The 24,041-nt window shown below is 37.8% G+C and overlaps 1 protein-coding gene across 1 annotated transcript in view; it reads left to right on the plus strand.

Moving 5' to 3' along the window:
• Positions 1–8,956: 8,956 nt before the first annotated feature.
• The window catches only part of LOC140140570 (uncharacterized), a 102,916-nt gene continuing 87,831 nt past the window's right edge, over positions 8,957–24,041 (plus strand). Inside the window, exons 1-3 of the mRNA XM_072162327.1 lie at positions 8,957–9,011; positions 20,976–21,116; positions 22,245–22,886. Coding sequence (XP_072018428.1) covers positions 8,957–9,011; positions 20,976–21,116; positions 22,245–22,886 — 838 coding nt within the window. The remainder of the gene's footprint in view (positions 9,012–20,975; positions 21,117–22,244; positions 22,887–24,041) is intronic.

A 24,041-nucleotide genomic window follows, 5' to 3' on the forward strand; every position in this document is an offset into this window, starting at 1 on the left:
TTATAATATTGTACTCAATTTATTGTGTTGATCCGAGTATGAATAATACCCCCATTTCCAGTTATTTGTTTTGAACTCTAGGGCCAAAGGGGGTCATTTATCGCAACTCAACCAAATTTCAGAAAAGGTTGGCTGGACACCCTCTCAGATTTTGTTTAAAATAATTATACCATGGTCCTTAAGGGATCTAGAATGAGCGTTTATGGCGTTTCGACAGTATTTTTGTGGGACATGAGAGCACCTCAGACGTATCGAATTGCATTCTGAATACGAAGCATGTCTTTCTGATATCAAATAATTTTCATTTTTGAAATTCACGATATAATACAAATTTTATGACAAATGATTAAAATTTGATTTTTTTCACATTTTTGATATATAACAGTCCTCGAAGTATATTTTATAAATCTAATGATATATTCTTAAAGTGTATGTAGCTGGGAGGAAAAGCCGACGATCAATTGAAAATTTTGACCTTTCATATTGAAGATATGGATTTTAACCCCAAAAGACCTAATTTTTTTTGTGTTTTGGGGAAAAAATCCATATCTTCAATACGAAAGGTCAAAATTTTCAATTGATCGTCGGCTTTTCATCCACCTACATACACTTTAAGTATAAATCATCAGATTGATAAATTTTGCTTCGAGTACTGTTAAATATCGAAAATATCAATTTTTAATCATTTGCCATAAAATGTGTATTACATTGAGAATTTCAAAAATCTAAATTATTTGATATCAGAAGGACATTCTTCGTATTCAGAATGCAATTCCATATGTCTGATGTGCTCTAATGTCCCACAATAAATACTGTCCAAACGTTCATACCCCACCCCTTAAATGAACATATTTTAAACGGTAGGTCCATGTCGGCCTATTGAAAATTGGTTCAGACACCGCCCCTAGTACTTTTTTTTTTGTTCGCGCAGGTAGCGACGTTAATTTTTTTATCATGAGTATGCATTTGAATAGCTTTGAATGGATCTGTGTAGCAGTCTGGAATGGAGCTTCTTATTTACCAACACTGTCGTTTTTACGTGAAAAATACCTATAATCATGATAATGGCAATTTTATTGCGGCTTATTCATCACTTTTTTGAGCTATTTCCTACCAATTTATAGTACCAGTTCGCTGGGATCACCGAGTGTCTTTGCCTAAATGTTAAAATCCAGCATAAGCTTAATAATTCCCATTGTGTCATCTTACTATGTTCAATTTTGCTTTTCTTTGGTATTATGTATTTATCTCTTGACATGTAAAACTTGTTAAAATCTGATTATTATGCATTATACCAGGGTCACATGGGAGACTATAGTTTTTGCAAATGGAATGAAATACCCTGGATAAAGATTGGTATCTTATCCATGTCTATGGAGCTCTATAGGCCGATTGTATAAACTAGACTCATAAGGGGTGGTGCAATAAGGGTGGTGAAAAGATTTTTTTGGCAGGCCAAAAGGGGGTGGGCAAGCATTTTTGGCAGGTCGAAAGGGGGAGGGACAAGCGATTTTTGGTAGGTCGAAAGGTGGGGGGGGCGATTTTTGGCACATGTTTTGGGTACCATTTCTATATTACGTCCTAAAAAGTGTTGGAAAACGTTAAGAACACGCTCAAATATAAAAAATTGTCCAGTTCTTGCATGTCTTGCAAAATCTTGCATGTGTAAAGGGGGGGGGCTAGGATGTACCTCATTTCCTATCATATATGCTGAACCGCTTGTCTTGAGTTACTGAAAATTCAGTGTAGTAATTGGATCCCTTGCCCCAATAATATACATAACTTTTGTTACCAGTGTGTTATTAGTTTTTGAGAAAAATGCAAAAATAGTCACAAATTTACCACAGGGGTGTAGTACCCCCTTAAAGCTGTTTTACAATAGTAGGCATAGGCCATGTGTTCACCATTTATTCACCATGTGAGCTTACTGGCAGCGGGCCATGTATTAATTATGGATAATTAGTTCCACATCTTAATGTTCTTTTTTTACCAGATAGGCCCTATATAGTAATAATTAAAATTGAGTTTAAAAAAATCTATAAAAATAATATTCGGCATTCGTTTTGAAAATTCCAAGGGCTTTGAGACTAGACAGGCCTATAGCATTATTTCTTTTCTCTGAAATCAAGCCCATAATTATGACATGAAAAACCCATTAGTTATGGTGTAGGCTTATTTCAAATGTATTATTATGCTTCATAATTCTTTCCTTTAATAGTCACTCATTTGTCATATTCTTGATTCGCTTGGAGGATCATTCTTGGTAATAATTATTAGGCTTACTTATAAATTGCTTTTAGAAGTTTCAGATATATATAAGGCCAAAAAAAATACATGTTTGGCGTCCAGGTTTTTGAAAAATAAGGAAGGAGGAGGTTTTTTTTTGTGTGTATTTTTTTTTTAAATGGTGGAAAACCCCTATTTGGTCCGCTTTTGCATATACAGTAAGCCAAAAAATTAAGGTACCAGTTGTGTTCACCCCTGTATATCCTAAATAAAGACAAGTATATCAAAACTAAAACAAGCAGCTGTACTCTTTAGCTCTGATTTAAGACCTTATTTGTTGAAATTGGTCAAAAACCTAATGAAGAAACGAAATCAAAACTTGCACTTTTTGTTCTAATCAATGAGAGTACGGCGCTAGTTTTAACGTGCTAATCAATGGAAGCACGGCGCTAGTTCTCTGTTCGCGAACTTTGTGTACAAATCAGTAGGGCATGCAATGGAGCAAACTGCAACTTTTAAATTGTCATCTTCCTTGGGTATTTTGGATCGTTGTGTTTTCATTTCTAGAACAATTTCAACAAATGAGGTCTTAAATTCGAGCTAAAAGATGCAGCTATTGGCTGCTGGTTCCAATTATGACATATCTGTCTTTGTTTAGGATATACAGGGGTGAACATAACTGGTACCTTAATTTTTTGGCTTACTGTACAATGATACCTGGGGGAAAAAGGAGGACGCCTGTTTTATTTTGTTTTTTCTTGTAGGTTATGCCCATCACAAAAACTTTCCTGAAGTGCTTCTGACACCATGTATATACATTTGTAAGGCTATAGAACTTCTCAAACATCTTATCAAAAAGTTTTTAGAAAATAAAAATTAAATTTAAGAAAAGAAAAGGAAAGTTGGAGGTGACGCTAAACATGTTTATTTTTTTTACTCGGCCTATAAAAGCATGTTTTATAACACCTTGGATCGGTACAATACCCGGGGTGCAATATGAAAAATGAATAATGAAAGCGACCTCGTATTTAATATTAGTATTATTATTATTTCGATATCGGAAACTATTATAAATAATCCATTTTCATAGCTATATATAATAGCATTTAAAATATAAGCATGTTGAGTGCCTTTTTGCTATAGTACAAAGATCTGCATCCTCAATTGTTTGTATTAAACCTATGATACCGAGGACCCGCAACTCAGAGAGCCCTGTCTGATTTATTTATAGGGGTGCTCGGTTACATATAAACCAGTCAAATTAAGAAGAAAAAAAATACCATTCATTTCAGAAAAGCATATTAACTAACACATCAAAAGTCCCCGAGAATCCAAGTAGTGGATGGAACAGTGCCTAATTTGTGCATAAATCCAAAATGACCGCATATGCGGTTATGAAATTTCAAAGTTTGTCAAATCTTTTTATTAACCATATCAATGTATTTCTCGTCATAGGATTTAGAAAAAGCACAGTTTGACCTATCTCCGATGTACAGTTCTTGATTTATCATGAGGGGGAAAGGTCAAATGTCAAAATTTGGATTCCACACTTGAAAAATTCTCTGATTTTAATAAGTGGTCTCAGATTGCTCCTCTTGCAGACACATTTAAAAAAAAATAGTTTGCCATGGTTTGTTACATTGGTAATATGGCCAAAAAGATCAAAATCCGTTGAGCCCTGTTGACCTATACGTACCTATTTTATGATGTTACCATTGTAACAAAACATCCAAAACAATGCAACTGTTCTCATTTTAATTCATTTTTGTCAAAGGAACAATTTGGGAACGATAGTTGCAGTATTGTGCTATTCTGTGATATTTATACTTTTATAACATTAGCACTACCATGCAATTGTCAAATTTTAAGTAAAAATAGCGCTAAAGTTGCATGAAAATAATTGCAGTGGAACACGTGGAAATGATACATTAGTAAATTAGCATTTCATTTGCTATTCAGCGATTTCGTGGTAGTTGTTAGATATCACAGCGCCTTGTACCAAGATGAGTTTGAGAATCAATTGTGATTCAAGCAAAGTGCAACGAAACTGCACCATATCAGTTCGGGGGCACTCATAATTCGCGGACGTCTCTGATATCAAATACTCTTGAAGCGTCATGTCACATAACAGTATCCGCATATTTCAGAGACGTTTCATATATCACATAAGCTCACATACTCCCTAGTTTCAAAACCCAGTCGCAAACGATATTAGTAATTTTGGTGAACGTGCCGGTGCAGTGGGAATAATTTTGTTAGTAGGCCTTATCAGGGTTGTAGCTAGCCCAAGTTGAGTGCCTGCTAATTTTACTATCCAATTCATGAATTTGAGCGCATGCTCGGGGACTCTTGGGTTTTTTTTACTTCAAAACATTTGATTTTGGCCATTGCAATCTTACTGTGTTCTGGGACCATTTGTCAGAATTTGCACAGATAGGTATAATTTTTGCACAGGTAGATATTTGCTAAACATAGGAAAGCTTATTCTAATACACTCAGCTTCGTTCCGATGTGCTGCATCGAGTGCCCAGCTGTCAAAAAAGCTCGACGTAGGCCTATGTGATATCACAGACTCCCCGTATGTGAAATCACTGACCCGTCTTTGAAATCAGAGACGTCCGTGAATTACTAGTGCCCCCGAACTGATATTGATAATACATCCCCCACATCCCATTATTCCCATAGGCTTACGTGTGGACAAACTTAAACGATGTATTGTTGGCCGAAGCAACCAAAAAAAAAATCGATTTTCATTATCTAAATCAATATATTATTGAAAATAACACTTTATTGTTTTGCAAAAGTTCATTCTACAAATCATATACTTTGAAAACTTGCTTGATTTATTATTGTTAATGAATTATGTACGTTTTACAAGTATTGTTGTTTTAGCCCTCTTTACAATATAACTCAAGAACCACAGGACCTACAAAAGTATATCTGTGATATCTGAATTCTTCTGCACACTCGCTATGAAATGATCAATCCAATTTTTGTCAAAGCTCACTACCATTCGCAAGATGCTGTGAACTACCAAATCGCAACAGTTTAAAATAGTTGCTAACATTAATTTTGACCATTTGACTTAAAACTGGCGCCACATTTTTGATTTAAATTCCTTTTCATTCATCATGTTCATATTTTCACCAAATAGGCTATAGAAAAATGGTCTTTCAGAATATGCCACAAAACTTAGAAACAAACTTTTCTATTTTGAGAGGTTAACATTTGAAATTGGGTAAAGTTGTTTTTGGAACTTAAGAAATCGGATAGCAACGTTTGCACAATATTTTTTGTGGAACCTGAGCTGAGAGCACATCAGACTCACCAAATTACATTCTGAACACGAGGAATGTCCTTCTGATATCAAATAATTATGATTTTTTTTTTAAATTCGCGATATAATCCTCACCTTTTATTGCCCAAACCAGAGAAAATTATGATTTCTTCTCATTTTCTCTGCCCAAACCATGCCCAAGCAAAGAAAGCTGAATGGAGATTAATTATCACTGATTATGGGAAATCGGATTATATGTTCGAGTGATATTATCTTTTCATCTGATTTATACACAAATGCACCGCCCAGACAGACTCAGTACATAGCTGACACATGGAGCGTGTTTGAGCCAGATTATCCGGTATTTAGCGTATATCAGCGTATATATACCTAAGTATACTGCGAAATCAATTAATCATGGTAATTGTTATTGCAGTAGAATCTTTCCGTATACAACCATGCCACTATAAACACGCTCATGTTTTTTTAAAGATTTTAATATCACGAGTAAACTGTGAGGTTTTATGTGAGACCGGAGAAAAATATACGGTGAGACCAACTATCATATATCAACTGGTTTATTTTGATCAATCATTCATACATTTTTAATGCTTAATGCATTACCATAATAATCAATTTAGGCAACATAAGCAATTTACCCAGCTTAATCATTATTGTGTTATACATAACTCGGCTCATGGGCTGTGGTGGGGATGTAAGAGAGGCCATACCATGTAATGACACCATTTTTTAAAGGCGAGTCGGAGCCTTCAAGTCATAATAATTATTTTCCCAGTTTGGTTATTTTGCTTTAAAGGCCCATTGATTCAGTGATCCCAGCGAAAGTGTAAGAACAAAGAAGACAATTGCGTATAAATTACTTAAAAGTGAAAGATAAAGCTATATACGGCGACCCCCTTCACCAGCTGAGACGAAAATACCCGGGAAAATACCTAAAATAGGTATTTCGTCTCAGTTCACCAGGTCACTTGTGCTTGGCCGAAGTCCCGGGCCGAAGTTTCGTCAGCGTTATCTCCTAGATTTCAGCTATTAATGCATAGATATCGACATAAAAAAAGTCATTTCGTACTTTTGAAATGAAAAAAAAAATGGCAAAAAAACAACAACAAAAAACACACACAAAGAAACAAATTTATTTTTTGTCTTTAATAAACGGCTTTCGGCGTTTAAGCTTATTTAACCACTTGCAGGCTATGTTAGTACATCTATGCCATTAACAAAGGTGCAAAAACACGGATTTTGATGGGTTTTTTTTCTGAATGGTCAAATCACTATAGGCATTTAGATAAATACATGCGATTGTACCATTTTATATACCCTTTATATAACCCGACATTTAAACGTTTTCTGGCAACCTTTTCTAATCTTCTACGAATAATGTCGAAAACGTTTTTTTTCTTGCTGGGTAATAAGGGTGCATTTTTGTATTAGTTGATGGTTTGTTCATGTTGTTGGATAGTATATATAGGTGAGTGCCGAAAATGTTCAAGTTCATATCAAGGTCATCATATAAATTGATGTATTGTCATCAAACTTGGTGGATGTGATCACCATCAAGTGCCGAAAATTGTCAAAATCATGTCAAAATCATCTGAGTTTAGATTTTAGATTGTGTGCCACAAGTGTTCAAAGTCATGTCAAGGTCATCTGATGGCATTGACATGACCTTGAACAGCTTCAGCACCATACTCAGATGACCATGCCATGATCTTGGAACAGTTTCGGGCGCTCAATGGTGATCACATCGACTAAGTCTGAGATGACCATGGCATGACCTTGAATGGCGCTCGATGGCAAGCACATCACCAAGTTTGATGATAATCCAATAATATATTCAGTTGACTTAAGATGACCTTGAACATGTTCGGCACTCAATGGTGATTTCATCCACTAAGGTTGATGACAATCCAACAATCTATATTCAGATAACCTTGATGGTGAACATTTTTGGGTTAATATTCCTTCATGTATAATTTTACACGAAATTAGGGTTAGGGTTGGATTATGATTAGGATTATCTTACACGAAATAATTACATGAAATTGAAGGATCGACCAATTTTCGGCACTCACCAAGTGTCATGACTATCCAACAAACTGTCAAATAATGGGAACCCCCGGGGGGGGGGGATACTTAGTACGAATGACCATACGGGGACATTTTCAGCCTTTTGGTATATCAATGACCCCTTTTTCTAAGTCAATTTTGGTATATGAATGGGTCCTTTTTTCAAAATATTTTCAATTTTTTCGAAAAATAGCACAATTTTGCCTCAATCTAGCCAAAATTTCGAAATTTCCCAAAAAAAATTGGGAAAATTTGTAAAAACTAAGACAATTTGGGTTAAATTTGGCCGAAAATTTTGACTTTTGGTATATCAATGGGTCCAAATTTCTTGAAAAATCGTTCCTGCTTTTTCTGTCATTTCTGTTTTCTACCTTCATCTACCCTCATTCGCTACTTGCACGGTTCCGCCATTATGCACTATGTGCGGGGAGAGCCTCGAACTGGCAGCATACATGAATGGGAATTGAACTAGTCATAACGTTCTGTGTAAGGTTACATAATTCTTCCTTTCATGTATGCTGCCAGTTCGAGGCTCTCCCCGCACATAGTGCATAATGGCGGAACCGTGCAAGTAGCGAATACAGCGTATTTGGTCCCAAATTCAGCTGAGAAAGCAATTATTGGTTACTCCTTCATGTAATTATACACGAAATTAGGATTAGGGTTAGGGTTAGTTTAGGGTTAGGATTAGGGTTAGGGTTAGTTTAGGGTTAGGGTTAGTTTAGGATTAGGATTAGGATTAGGGTTAGGGTTAGTTTAGGGTTAGGGTTAGGGTTAGGGTTAGTTTAGGGTTAGGATTAGGGTTAGGGATAAGGTTAGGATTAGGGTTAGGATTAGGGTTAGGGTTAGGATTAGCTTAAACGAAATAATTACATGAAGGATCGACCCAATTATTTCTAGATCAACTTCTCCCCCCTCATTACGTGTAATTTTTATTTTCATTATTTATCTGGTGACTCTGGTCAGCATATGTCAGTGACCATCCCAAATAAGTTGACCAGGAGCTCCAGACATATATTTCTATAGAACAAAACGACATTGATTTGAATATGTATGCACACATAACGACACAGGTGTGGCGTGAAGAAGTTAACAAAGAAAATGTTGCTTCGTGGAAATCTTTAACAAAAGATTCTTTTATGCATTGGTCAGCGAGAGTGGTCATTCTCCTCGTGGGTCTTGAACAGGGCGCACGGTATCGGCCGGAACTCAGATTAATTGACAACACTTCAGCTTGGACCAATCCTTGGTCCCGGGTTCGAATCTGCGCAGCCGTTCAGTAGCTCTTGACGAGGAGAGTTATATCCATTTTACCTGTTTTATCTGGTTGCCGTCCAGTTTGCGTGGTCGGTTGACTAAATCACCATGAGGAGTTTCATATTTATTGGATGCGTCTTGTTGGCTTCGGTCGCGGCTCAAAGTAAGTTGATTAATGTGAATTTTGTTTTTGATTATTTAAAAGGCCATTTCGTGATCCATAGCATCATCACCCCACTTTTCTCAAAAGAAGTTGAGATTTTTATATCACTGGAAACCTCTGGCTACATAATGTTTATGTACAAAACATTTCTTGCAGATTAATTGATTTAGCAAAGATATCGTGAAATTTGAATTTCATTCTGGTATACCAGAACGAAATTACAACACATTTTCTATGGAGCAGTGTAATACACATAATCATGCATAACTCGCAAACGCAAAATCGGAATCATGAAATTTTGGGAATAAGCTTTTTTTGTGGATATCTACTGAAAACTGATAATAAAAAGAGGATGCTAGGATCACGAAATACTCCTTTAACATGTATGGCGTTAAAAGTTGGAAAATTCGAAACACTTTGGGCGTTTGTCTTTACCTGTTCGTTGTACGCTGATGTTAGCCCGAGATGGTCTGAAAATAAGAGCTTTACATTAAGGGCTGGGGTATGGACGTTTGCAGGTTTTTTTTGTTTGACATGAGAGTACATCGGACATATCGAATTGCATTCTGAATACGAAAAATATCCTTCTGATATCAAATAATTTTGATTTCTTGAAATTCGCGATATAATACAAATTTTATGGCAAATTGGTATTTTTGACATTTAAGCCCTCGCAGTAGAATAATAAATCTAATGATATGTAAAGTGTATGTAGCTGGGAGGAAAAGCCGTCGACCATTTGGACATTTTGATCTTTCGTATTGAAGATCTTGATTTTTTCCCAAAACGCCTAAAAATTGAGGCCTTTTTGGGAAAAATGTGTATCTTCAAATGATCGGTGGTAGGCTACTACACCCCTTGATAAATTTGACTATTTTTGCATATTTCTCAAAAAATAATAACACATTGGTAACGAAAGTTATGTAAATTATAGGGGCAAGGAATCCAGTTACTACACTGGAATTTCAATGACTCAATACAAGCGGTACGTTATGATAAGAAAAGAGGTACCGCTAGAATGTACCTCATTTCTATTATTATAATGAACCAGTTGTCTTGAAATTTTAGTGAAGTAATTGGATTCGTTGCCCCTATAATATACATAACTTTTGTTACCAGTATGTAGTTATGTTTTGAGAAAAATGCAAAATTAATCACAAAATTGATCAGGGGGTGTAGTACCACCAAAATTACAGGGAAAATTCAATGGCTTATCGCATACGAGTAAAACGAAATTTATTACGAACAATGAATATTTGTGCAAAAATTTGAAATAACGCCTCTCCGTGCATGCGAGAAGGTGACATCGAAAAGCAATCTTTCTCTCAACTCGCATTGGTTGATTTTAATCTTCGGCAATAATTTGTGCAAAATGAGTTACAATAGGAGATGTGCAATAATTATGAGCCATGGGTGTGTGTGTGGGTTAAAATTGAAGGGGGAAGGGGCGATACATTTTTGGGCAGCCGAAAAAACACTAAAAACTTTGAAATGTATATATTCCTGCTCGCTGCGCTCGCCATCTAGGCCATTTTAAAGTTCGCAAAAAAAATTGCCATGTGGAACGGGGGGATATTTTTGGCAGGCCGAGAAGGGGAGGGGGAAAGCGATTTGCGGCCGAGGGGAGGAGGAGCATTTTTGGCACGCCACTTGGAAATTTACCCCATGGGCTCATAATTATTGCACAGCCCTTTAAGTGATGATGACCAAGTTCCGCAATAGTAAATTCTTGAGACTGCTTGAGAACACCCGACCCGCCGATGGTTTGCTTTTCAAATACTTATAAAAACACAAGGTTATTCGAGAAGCTCCTTGAAACGGTAATTTGTAGACTATTCATTCCTTTATTTGCTTTAACGCTCTTCACGCGGGTGTCGACAGACGACAAGTTTAAAAAAAAATTCAAAATTCAAAAATTTCAGAAATGTAAATTTTCATGACCATATTTGGAATCAGCATGAAAAATGCATTAAAATGAGTACAAACAAGCCTAGTATTGATTCAGTAGTTCTTAAGATGGCTCTTGATATTTTGAGAAAATATTTCAAAACTTTTTCCGTTGACGCACATTGATAGCACGCAGAGCATTAATGCTGTCCAGGGGTGAACATTATTCGGGTTGCAAAACATTCGTTCGTTGCAAAAGTTTTGTGAAACCAGTCAATATTCCATTACCGGTTGGCAAAATAAAGGGGCGTGGACTTTTCATACACGTGGGTGGGTGCTTTGTATATAACTTTTTAGTATATCTTGGCAAAAACCGCAACGCGGGTTCGTTATAAATTGAGGACGACGTTGTAAAGAAATTGCAATTAATAGTTCTGATGAGGCTTTTAATCGGGTCAAACGCTTTAAGGTTTTCAAAGGGTGTGGCGTGCGTGGTGGTCTCAAAAAGTTGGTTCACCAAGCCCCCCCCCCAAAACAAAGAATTTGGTCGGCGTAATTTGGATTATTGTATTGATGAATATGCGGGTTTTTAAGGCTTGTGCTAAATAAATCGCACATTTTTAATGACACATTGGAAATCTTAAAACTCTGCATCCATTTAAGTGTAATTCGGGTGTTTGGGGCCCGGGGTTTGGGGCCCTATCTGCATGTGTCATCTTGTCAACTGGTGGGGGAGGGGGCAAACATTTGCTTGCCCAGCAAAGGGGCAAGCAATTTTTGGAAAGTTTACCCCGGGCTCATGCACATCCCTTATCAAAATGTATAGGGTATCTATTGCATCAGATAGGGCCTTCTCCCCGGGCCTTTTCGCCCTAAACCCTCGAATCGAATTTTTAGTTTTAAATAGTAGTTCTCAATTTCGTTGAACAGGCCATTATGAGACATGTGGACGGGATATCGATCACATAGCTTTGGTTTTTGAAATGCGATCAATTAATAAATTGTATTATTATTATATATAACTTAGGATCGATACAAATTTTGGCTATAGCTTCGGGGAGGGGGACAATAAATTTCGATTTTGTCTTTGCATGTGGATTCTAAAGACGCCGTCCAAATTAAAATGGTCATTGGTGTGCATCGTGGCTGTGTTGTGGGCATGTTGGCAACAATATTTGATATTTTACCAAAAAGTTTTGAAAATCCTTGAATTTAGACTTTTCACTGTAGCGCTACGCCGATGATACCGCGAATGTTAAAGAAAATTATATAATACATGTATATGCCAACAGTATTAACTTCCAGATTTGTATTCTGTTCATTTCAATGATATATTCGACTAATTGGCTTTGCTTTGTTGACTTTTTTTGTCGATGTACACAATTAAAACTTTTCCCAGGTCCCTCCATGCATTTGTGCCAGGTATTACGAGTTAAAATTTTCAGTGTTCAAAGATTTGGCCTATAATGGTTTTGTATCAAAAATCCTTGAGTCTCGAGAATCTATTGTTATTAATTGCTGGTTATTAAACAGGTTTCGAAACGTTTCCTGGTAGTTTGATCATGTCTACTATAGAAATAATGGGCATGACGAAATGATGCAACGCGATTAATTTTTTGTCGACTTGGCATAATCATTTGTTTGAATCTGTGCCCTCGATTTTTTGAGTGCAAATCATTTGTTAAATACAATCAGTAGGGCCTACTACATGTAGTGGAGTCAAAAGATATAGGCCTATCTCGCCTTTTCATGTCCCTACCATAGTCCTAATTGAATCAAAATATCATGCATCGCATTCAGAGGCGGGTCCAGATTTTTGAATGGGAGACCACTCCTGAAAAAGGGTAGGCCTACCCCCTCGGAGTTGGACGTTTTAAAAAAAATATTCATTTAGTTAATCTCGTGAAAAGTAAACATGGATAAAGTTTGCAATGTCCTGCAATGTCAGTTCGGGGCACTGCTAATTCAAAGACGTCTCTGATATCAAAGACTCTTCAGTGCCGAGACACCTGACAGTATCATAATTCAGAGACGTCTCATAAATCACATACTCCCTAGTCTCAAAACCCAGCCGCAAACGATATTAGTAAATGTTGGTGAACGTGAACCGGCGCAGCGGGAATAATTTTGCGAGTAGGCCTAATCAGGGTTGTAGCTAGCCCAAGTTGAGTGCCTGCTAATTTTACTATCCAATTCATGAATTAAAGCGCAGGCTCGGGGTACACTCTTTATAGTAAACATAAAAATCGGGAAATGCCAACAAAAATGTGTTGTTCTTTTTCATAACTTGAGCTTAAATGTTGCAGAATAACTTTTCTTCCTCGACGACATTTGGCAAACTTTCAATTCTCCGTACACATCAAAACTCAACATGTGGTGATGAATGCACCAAACTTCTACATAGAGTAGGCCTATTATACTTGAACTTCCACATTATATGGGAGTAGTAAATTAATTGTTCAGGCCCCGACTCATGGAAACAATTTCAACCAATACCAAGAAGAAACTAGAAGCATTTTTATTCACTATTTCATTAAAACATTTTTATTTCCTAAAATTATTATCATCGTTATTATTTACAGGGCGTTTCTAGATTCCGAGACCGCCGGGGGCTGAACTGAACAAAATTTCAAAATGTTGAACATCGGCGCGGCAGCGCTGCTAGGGTTGTCTGAGGGCGATGTGCCCCTCACCCCTCCGAATTAGACAATTTGTTTCAATGTGATGGCCCAATGGAGCCATTTGGTGCAACATGTTTATTGGTTATTTTCGGAACATAGGCCTATAGTACTTTTTACAGATTTCCAACTGACCCGCAAATTTTAGTTTTAAATGAATACGTGTGCTCAATAACTCCTACAATTCAGCCTAAGTGTAGCTTTTTTGTTTTAACGCAAGGGGTGCTTGAGAGGGATATGCTATAGGCATATATTTATGAATGATAGGCCTGTAATTCATACAAATTTCCTGCGGACCTGACTTCTGGGCCGCAAATGTTATGGGTATGAACCTACTCAATTAGGCCTATATCATATGGATACTTGCAAGTTAGCCTTTTCTTTTTGACGGAGGAGAATGGTACCTGAGGGGGATGTGCTCCCTCAGAAGTTGGGGAAATTTCAAAAAATTAATGAAAGGCACAATAAAGTGATTTTGTGTAAAAGTTTACACTTATTTATTGGTATTATTTTCGGCATAATAGATTTCAACGGACCGAGTAGTGAGGGGGGATATTATCCGCAAACTAAAAACATTTTACATTAGGCCCCTATAGGCTATTATTAACTTATTTTTAACGACCATCATGATTAAGCATAGCCTATAGGCCATATCATCATGTCATGATAATGCATAATATGTACAGGGCCGTTCCGACCATTAGGCCAGGTAAGGCGGTCGCCTAGGGCGGCGAACGCAGAGGGGCAAAAAAGGGGCGAAAAAAAAACTGGAATGAGAGAGAAAGGGAAGAAAAAATGAGGGCGGCTAAAAAGAAAAATGGGAGGGATAAAAAAAACAGAAAAGAAGGAAAGCGGTCGGGGGCAGCAGGGGCGTATATAGCGACGGGGGAGGGGGCAGGTGGGGCACCATCCTTAGGGGGCGCCGAATTGACCAATTCAGCATCGATTCTGCGCCCCTCCAAACGATGAAAGTCAAAATTTTCGCGCGCTTCGCGAGCATTTCACTTCAAAATCATCAATAGTTCCGAGAATCGGGATGAGGGGGTCGTCACAAGCCCTAACTGCGCCACTGGTGGGCAGTATACAAATGGGTCAAAACTGACCAGTTTTCAAGGGGGGTAACCACCTTTAACACTTTTTGGGTATGCTTTGGTGGGGCGGCAGGGAGATGCTTTGCCTAGGGCGTCAAAATCCCTAGGAACGGCCCTGAATATGTATTTTAGAACGGATTTCCAGTGGATGCAATTTCCGTGTCACAAATTTCAAGCATGAACATAATTATGATGCGCAATGACTCAGAACGTACTCTTCTTCTTTACTTCCTTGTTTTCTTTCCACTTTTCTGCCTTTCTTTTGCCTAAAAATGCCCGGACATTGAAATGAGGCTAGGTGGCTGTGGCATAACAAAATTTTCATCCCAGTTTTGCTAATATTTTGTGCCGATTTTTGTAACATTTTCGTCCCGGTAATGGTATTATTTTATATTTGTTTTCAGTTTCGGGATATTTCTTTCAATTTTTGGGAAATTAGACCGAAAAAGTAGGCCTTTTTCTTTTCCCTCCCTTTTCCACCCCTTCGATTTTTTAGGGGGCATTGTCTATAAACCTTACTGCCCCACTGGCTTTGCCCAGGCCCGTACGAAGAGGGAGGGGCGTGCGGTGTGGCAAAATAAAACAAATAGGTTTTTTATGCTTTTTTAGTCAAATAAGTCCAAAGTTTTGGGTAGAAGGTCCACTTTTACAAAATCGCACCACCCCCTGGAAAAAGGTCCACCTTTTAAAATCAGCACCCCTAAAAGAAATACTGCGTACGGGCCTGGCTATGCCACTTCTGTCACTCCCATCCCCTTCCCTCCCTCTCTTCCCTCTCCCTTTTTCTGCCTCCCTCTTTTTTAAGACCCCGGGGCTGCAGGCCCCAAAGCCCCACCCCCTGGGCACGCGCCTGGTTTACCGTAATTTGTTGATCTATTTTGAGCCACCTGATCATAACATAACCCCACCCCTATTAATAAAATACAAGTGTCCATATTTATCCGAATTCAACCCCATGCACGTGTGCAAGAAGAGTCAGGCCACGAGGTTAGGCCTGAACGATTCCATAGGGGCCTACCATTTTCCCCCCACGTCGTTTTTCAACATATTTTTGAAAAGGTGCCGCCAGCGTGCCGCCACAATGCGTGCCAAATATCGCTCCCCTCCCCCCTCGCTGACTGGCAAAAAAATCCTCGTCCCCCCATTGTTTTCCTTGCCAAAATATTCACCCCTTCCCCGTGAATTACGATTTTTTTACTTCAAAACGTTGGATTTGGGCCGTAAATGGCTCGATTTTGCAATATAAGTATTTTCTGAGACCATTTGTCAGAATTTGCACAGATAGATATGATGTTTGCACAGATAGATATTTGCTAAACATAGGAAAGCATATTCTGATACATTCACCTTCCTGCCGAATTGCTGCATCTAGCGCCAAACCGTCAAAAAGCACGACGTATGTGATTTCACAGACCCCCGTATGTGAAATCACTGACCCGTCTTTGATATCAGAGACGTCTTTGAATTAGCAGTGCCCCCGAACTGATGTTTCAACTTTTGCGGTGTGCAAGGACCTGTCGTATTTTCCACCCCTCCCCAAAAATGGGGGGCGGTATGTGAAAGGTCAACATTTTCAATTGATCGTTGGCTTTTCATCCCAGCTACACACACTTCGAGGACTCTTGGAAATATATCAAATGTTAATCATTTTGTTTTAAAATGTGTACTGTGTATATCGCGAATTAAAAAAAAAATCAAAATTATTTGATATCAGATCAGAAGGACATCCTTTGTAAGGTGTCATTCCTTTGTAATCGGAATGCAATTCGATATTTTTGATGTGCTCTCATGTCCCACAAAAATACTGTCCAAACCAGAGCCCTTCAGCCCCGCCTTCAGCAAGATTCAAATTTGACCCTGTGTAAAGTACGATGACATTTTGCTCAAAAAAAACCCAACGTTTGGGATTGTACATACAAGAAAGTACATGTCATGCCGATTCCAACCAAGAAACCTTTGCCCTAATTTTGTTCCGACGCCAAATGTATTTAAAGCCTTAATGTACGATTTCCGTCAAATTTTAATTTTGTTATTCTTTATTCAAAATGTTGAAATAATATTAGTAATAACTGTCGGGAAGCGTTGCTGTCCATTTTAAGTTGAAATAACAAGGTAAAGTGAAAGAAACCCCACTGGTTATTTTGGCCATTTAACATGCAGTTCTATGGGAGGACATATATATTATATTTTTTAAAATTATGATAATATGTCGAACTTTGCTCTGTTGACCTACAAAGACAACAAATTTGGCCGATTCCATTTAGGTGCAAGTTGGGACATGTGTAAACATTACAAATAGGGTTTGAAAAAAATTAACCAATTTCATATTATAATATCGTACATTAAGGCTTTAAGGCGGCCTTTTTCCAATCCTGCAAAAATCGATTGTGATACAAAATTTGTCGGCCCAGTTTTTTCCAGCTTTGAGCACTAGTCCCTGATTGGTACTGCATTCATTCGCTAAAGTAGGCCTCCTAGTAGGGCTTTATTGAAGCTATTATGTACGATTTCTGTCAAATTTTAATTTTATTTTTTACCCAAAATGCTGAAAAATATTAGTACTAATACTAATTTCTGTTTACATGGGAGTTCTATGGGGATTTAAAGTCATAATAATTGCACTGTTGACCGATTCCATTTAGGGGCAAGTTGGGACATGTGTAAACGGTACAAATATCAGGTTTGAACACAAATTAACCAGTTTCATATTATAAGATCCGAAAGATCGTACACATTGATTTAATTATGTAACTTTTAAGAAATGTAAGAATGATTAAATAATAAAATTATTGATTCCATATCAAAATTTTCACGGTAGGTAAATATCTTACAATCGGTAGATTCACGGAAATGTATGCATCATGAGTTCTGTCAATTGTGTAAGGAAATTTCCACGTGTCATGGTACTATTTGGCATTTAAAAACCATAGGTGTAAGAGCAAATCGATGATAGAATTAAACAAATACTTGTTCCCCCTGCAAGCAAATACTCATCGATTTCAATCGGGATCTATTTTTGGCATTGTTCTCGAGGCCTTGAGTTATTCCCGGGTTAATCAAATACCAGGCTTATATTTGCACTTTGCAGTAATTTTTTTTTGAAATCCCACTCTGATGTTTTTCCCGATACATTTTTGGGTGGTTTACCGACTATACTCGAATCAAAATTTTTGTAATTTATGAATTTTACTTCCAAATCTGCAATATTCGGTTTTCAATCGGAATTAGCGATTACTAATATCACGTGACTACAGTACTTTATGAACTTTAGACCAATGGGCATGCAGAATTTCTGCTCAAGCGTAAAGACAGCCAGCGTACCGGGGAAATTATGTATTTTCAGTCCGTAGGCCATTACGAAGTTCAATGACAAAGCCACTTAAACGAGAAGTTTTCAACCCGGGGTATTTTGACTAATTTTATTGTTTATATAGAGACGGTCAAGTCGGTCTTGATTATCAGCGTTATGAACTGGATGTCCAGCTTGTACATGGTAATAAATTTGTAATTTGCCGGGGTTTGTATCCTGGTTTCATAAATTTGTACTTAAGCTTACCATCATCATCATGACCATATTGCATACATAAACCATTGCATTAGTACAGGGAACCCATACTGTAGCTCTGCACAACGGGCAGCACCAATAACGAAAATGTCATACCGATAAATGACATGTCTTTTTGCCCAGTTTTTAAAGTTTGTGTTGCAAACTAATAAACCATATCATGGATTTTAATATATATTCGCATGTTTTATGTGTATACCGGGTATTTTAAATTATAATATAGACTAGGCCTATATACATGTATAGTGCATATTGTATTCTGTCGGTCAAACATCCGGCTATCTCTAGTCTCGGGCCCAAACTGCATGTGACTCACGGTTTGTAATGAACGATAGAAACCGGCTGTGAAGGAGGCTACATACTACATAGCGATGTTGTTGGAGTTGACATTCAATTCCGGAAAAAAAACACTCAACCATGGAATTTAATTTTAAGTTTGTCAGTATATACACGGTAAATCCTGTAAGTTTCTTCCACTCTGTAGACTTAGAAACGGTTGTTTGATTCCATTGACTATTTGCGATCGAAATTTACACAACACCAATGACAGAAATCATCAACAAAAATTGAAACAAAGACTTGTTTTCACTCGACCGCGAGTCGCATCATCAACCGGAAGTGACGTGACACGGACCGACAGAATACTTCAGTCTTTATCATAAAACATAATGTAATCTACAGACCTAATATCTAAATCAGTATCTAATAACGTCCCAATGCAGATTGGTATGAAGATACGGAGTTACAGTTACTGGAACTAATGAGCAGTGTCCGAATTAAGAAAATAAAAGGGGTTGTCCCACGGACAACCAGGTTGTAATTTCTGGTTGTCCACCAAAGTTTTTGGTTGTCCGTAAGCTGCCACAATCTGAAACAACTACATGTGACCAAAAAAGTGGAGTGAGTGTAGTCAATTTATGAACAATTGCTCTTAAATATTTAACAATTCTTCAGTTGTGTCAGATTTGAGCAAACTAAACATGCTGAAAAAGTGACTTTTGGCTGTAGATCTTTGGTTGTCCGCCGGACAACTAGAGCATTATTTTTGGTTGTCCGGTGCATGTTTTTGTTGTCCCGGGCGAACGGACAACCAAAATTTCGAACACTGCTAATGAGCCTTGCTCGGGCACTTGGGCTGACGTCGCAGGGGAAAAAGGCCTTGTCAATCAAACTAGTGTGCGCATGTGCAGTTGCCCTTCCTCGAGCTGGTTGATATGCACACGCTTGTGCAGACGGGACAATGTAAATGTTCCCGGATGTGAATGCCATTTAGTGTTGATCTTAAAATAATTTTATACTCGGTCACAGGTCTCCATATAGGGTCTGACTCTAGTAGTACAGTGAAGTTTCCAAATACTTTGTAACATTGATCTCATTTTGTATACCCGGGTTTGTATACATCCAAGTACAGTACGTAGTCCTGTTCTTAGTTTTAGAAAGTCGTGACATTCACATTCATTGAAATGATGATTGATGCTTTTTCGCGGATGATGCGGACAAACCGCACTTGTACATGTGCGTTTATGCTCTGCGTGATAGTGCGACCAGCAATATGTGACATGTCATGTCAAAAGCAGACACTTTTGGGCAGGATCGTAAATGGAGAAATAGCCAAAAATCTGCCCGGGTGATTTTTTTCACAATTGGGTTTGTTGCGAATTTGTGATGTTATTAATGTTAAAAATATTGTCCGATAGTTTCAGACTGGAATATAACTGGCATCTTGTATTTTTTGAGACATTTTTCAAGGTAATTCCAACAAGGTAACTCTCAACATTGTCAATAATATTTTTAAAGGCCGATATTTCCAATTTTATAATACCACTTACGAACTCATTATCTTTGCTTAGGAATGTCCGATTTCATTGGGGAAAATGGCGTTATGGGGCAAATATATATTTTTAAAGATATGTAAAAACCTCAAAATTTATAACCTGCCCAAAAGTGTCCGATTTTGACATGACACGTCACATATATGCACCTTTGTTATTCGTCAATTATTCAATACCGGACTGGCACTTCATATAAGGCAAACCAATGAATAGGCATCCACATGTACAAGGTGTCCCATAAAAAGGTTACATGTAGAAAATTAACTGCATTTTGTGATGGTACAACAAAACAATGTCATTTTTTCAGATAATATTTATTGATACCTCTTGTAACTGTTTCCTAAGTTCCGTTTAGATTGGAAGCGTGTCCTGGTCCAGGTGAGCCAGGACTTTTTTTGCTAAAAAGCTCTTATTTTCACCTTTGCTGCTTGGGCTCATATTTTGCATACTAGTCTTAACACCGTATTACCTTTGTCCCCGACATTGTAATATGTAGCCTACATTTGGCAAGTTAGGTACTACACCCCTCGATAAATTTGCGTTATTTTTGCATTTTCTCAAACTAATAACACAGTGGTAACAAAAGTTATGTATATTATAGGGGCAAGGAATCCAATTACTACACTCGAATTTAAGTGACCCAAGACAAGCGGTTCGTTATTTATGATATTAAGAAATAAGGTACCGCTAAGATGTACCTCATTTCCTATCATATATACTGAACCGCGTGTCTTGAGTCACTGAAATTTCAGTGTAGTAATTGGATTCCTTGCCCCAATAATATACATAACTTTTGTTACCAGTGTGTTATAATTTTTTGAGAAAAATGCACAAATAGTCACAAATTTACCCCAGGGGTGTAGTATCCCCTTAATCAATGTTTAATCAAATGCGTTTTTTTTACTCGTCAGATTCCGAGCTTTGTGACGTCAACACTTGTCCCAATGGGCAGACCTGTTACAAACGACCCAATCCACCTGTGGGTGAAGCCGATCATGTCTGCGAGTGCGCAAGCCCATTTCAAATGGGTTTCGACTGTACCGTACCATCTGGTAAGTTTTAGTACCCCACGATTCAGTACCCCTCATCACCGATTGGTACTGCAGTTACGTGCTATATTTCAATTGAAATCCTTACCACCCCTATGGAAGATGTATAATCTTCCACATGGAGTAAATTTCAAATGGGTTTCGACTGTACCGTAACATCTGGTAAGTTTTAGTACCCCACGATTCAGTACCCCTCATCACCGATTGGTACTGCAATTACGTGCTATATTTCAATTGAAATCCTTACCACCCCTATGGAAGATGTATAATCTTCCACATGGAGTAAATTTCAAATGGGTTTCGGCTGTACCGTAACATCTGGTAAGTTTTAGTACCCCACGATTCAGTACCCCTCATCACCGATTGGTACTGCAATTACGTGCTATATTTCAATTGAAATCCTTACCACCCCTATGGAAGATGTATAATCTTCCAAATGGAGTAATTTCAAATGGGTTTCGACTGTACCGTACCATCTGGTAAGTTTTAGTACCCCACGATTCAGTACCCCTCATCACCGATTGGTACTGCAATTACGTGCTATATTTCAATTGAAATCCTTACCACCCCCTATGGAAGATGTATAATCTAACACATGGAGTAAATTTCAAATGGGACTAAATGAATGGTCTTCCATAAATATAATTAGTATCCTCTTGGAAATAAAAACTGTTCATTTTAATATTTTTGCAATTTGAGGGAAAATGGGCCAAAAATATGCAATCATGAATGTTTTCTGACCATTGAAGACTTGACACAAGTCAAAGCATTCAATTGTAAGTAAGTAACACAGCATTTATAATGCGCCTAATGCCAGAGGATACAAAGCGCAGAAACACAGAAAACAAAACAAACAAAAGCAACATCATGAGAAAAGGTATGTTTTGAGAAGGGATTTGAACCCTGTGACAATTTGGGCACTGTGGATATTTAGGGGGATTGAGTTCCATTTGTAAGGAGCAAACACTGAAAAGGCCCTGTCCCCGGGACCCTTGTTCGTCCTTGGACAAGATCTTGAGTATAGGATAAGAGTTAGCTCATTATTTTAATATTTTATGTTATTATTGATAATTGGTTATGAAAAAGATCAGGTATTAAAATTTATTATTTAAACTGCCTTATTACTTTCAGACAACCAGCAGCTTATTACAAGTTATGGATCAAATAGCGGAGTTGAATACTTCGAATCTGCTAATTACCCGGGCAACTACAATGACCGTGCACGAGTTCTTTACCTCTTGTTCGTCCCCGGTGCTACATCAATCACTATAACCTTTGACAGCCAATTTGGAATTGAGGAAAACAAGGATGAGCTGTACGTAGGGCGAGGCCTTGAATTTGATTTTGGTCAACTTGACAGTTTTAATGACCCAGCAAATGACAAGTACTTTTTTGAAGGAAGGACCAGGCCAGATTCTTTCACCATTAACTCTGACGCAGTCTGGGTTTACTTTCTTACCGACAAGAACAACAATGACATGACCTACCAAGGATTCCGCCTTAGATGGTCGGTGCCCATTATTGATACCACTCCACCAGTCATATCTGGCTGCCCTGTCAACATTGTACGCTCAATCAACATTGGAGCAAGTGGCACCAGTGTGATATGGACATCACCAACGGCAACTGATGACTCGGGTGTGGCAAATTTGATCTCTAGGAGCCACCAATCTGGAACCTTTTTCAATGTGGGAACCACAGCAATTTCATATGTCTTCTCTGATGCATCTGGCAACACTGCAATTTGTGCCTTCAATGTAGTTATTGTATCTGGTAAGAAAAATCAGAAAAAACAGTTTGACACATTAAAAACTTGCAAATCTTGCAGAGATTGTCCCGTTGGTGTAGAGCAAATGTGACCGTACACCACAAATGAGCCGTAAATGTCCTAAATTGTATTCCGAGTTAGTGTAAAATGTGCATGAAGGTCGTATTCATAGGTACCTCAAGTTGGTGCTACATGTATCTCATTTTGATAGCACTAGTCAAACACCTTTTAAACCAATCAATCCTATTTTTGAAGAGGATATAGCTTCTACATACAATGTATGTCTATAGAATTCTTAAATAGCTCTAGTCATTGTTTGCTTTGGCTACATCCTGTTCTAGTGGTGTGTTACAAAGCATTGTATTTTGTCTAGGTATGTATAACCAACCAATGAGGAGACATTCCTGAACCTCATTCTCATTGACTTTGGGATGATTTGAAATGACCGCCTATTATGACCATTTGATATTTATTGCCAGCAATGTGGGAAAAGAGACGCATGTAGAACCGAAAAAGTTCAACAAACCATAACCCCACTTCTGGATATCGTCAAATGATATACCATTTTAAAGCTTTTCCTAACACGAAATAAAACAAATTTGACGGGGCCGACTTTACAGCTCATTTGTGGTGTACGGTCACAAAGTTTTAATGGCAATTAAATCCAATGGTATAATTTGGACCAAATTGAAGCTTGTTATATTTTTATATAATTTGATGAAAATCATTACACTTAGTTCTCTGGGTTGATGGGATGATAAATTTGATTCTCTACCCAGAACAGCCAGTGCACATAAACATTTTTTTCTAAAAGTACATCTGGCCGGATTTGATTGAAGAAGCATTGCATTTTAATAGAAACACTTGTGCTTTTGATGATTTTCCATAGAAGCAAGAAACATTTCTTGACAACAAATGGGAACCAGGGACTTGTGTCACTTTCTGCGTGTTTCTACTGGGGATCGTTTGGTGGGTAATGTGGTTTAGAGTGTTACCGGTTAATGTGCTCAGTGGAAACAGATCGGTTCAGAGTGATGCGGTGTGGACACCCGGCAACCGTGCTCCACCTCATGAGGTAGACCATGTGGTGTGATACCGTTATTTCTGTCAGTGGAAACACAACGGTTAACGGTTGCTGGGTGTTGAACTTCTTTTATGTA

This window comes from Amphiura filiformis, chromosome 19 (assembly GCF_039555335.1).
Source record: "Amphiura filiformis chromosome 19, Afil_fr2py, whole genome shotgun sequence".
Classification (NCBI taxonomy): Eukaryota; Metazoa; Echinodermata; class Ophiuroidea; order Amphilepidida; family Amphiuridae; genus Amphiura; species Amphiura filiformis.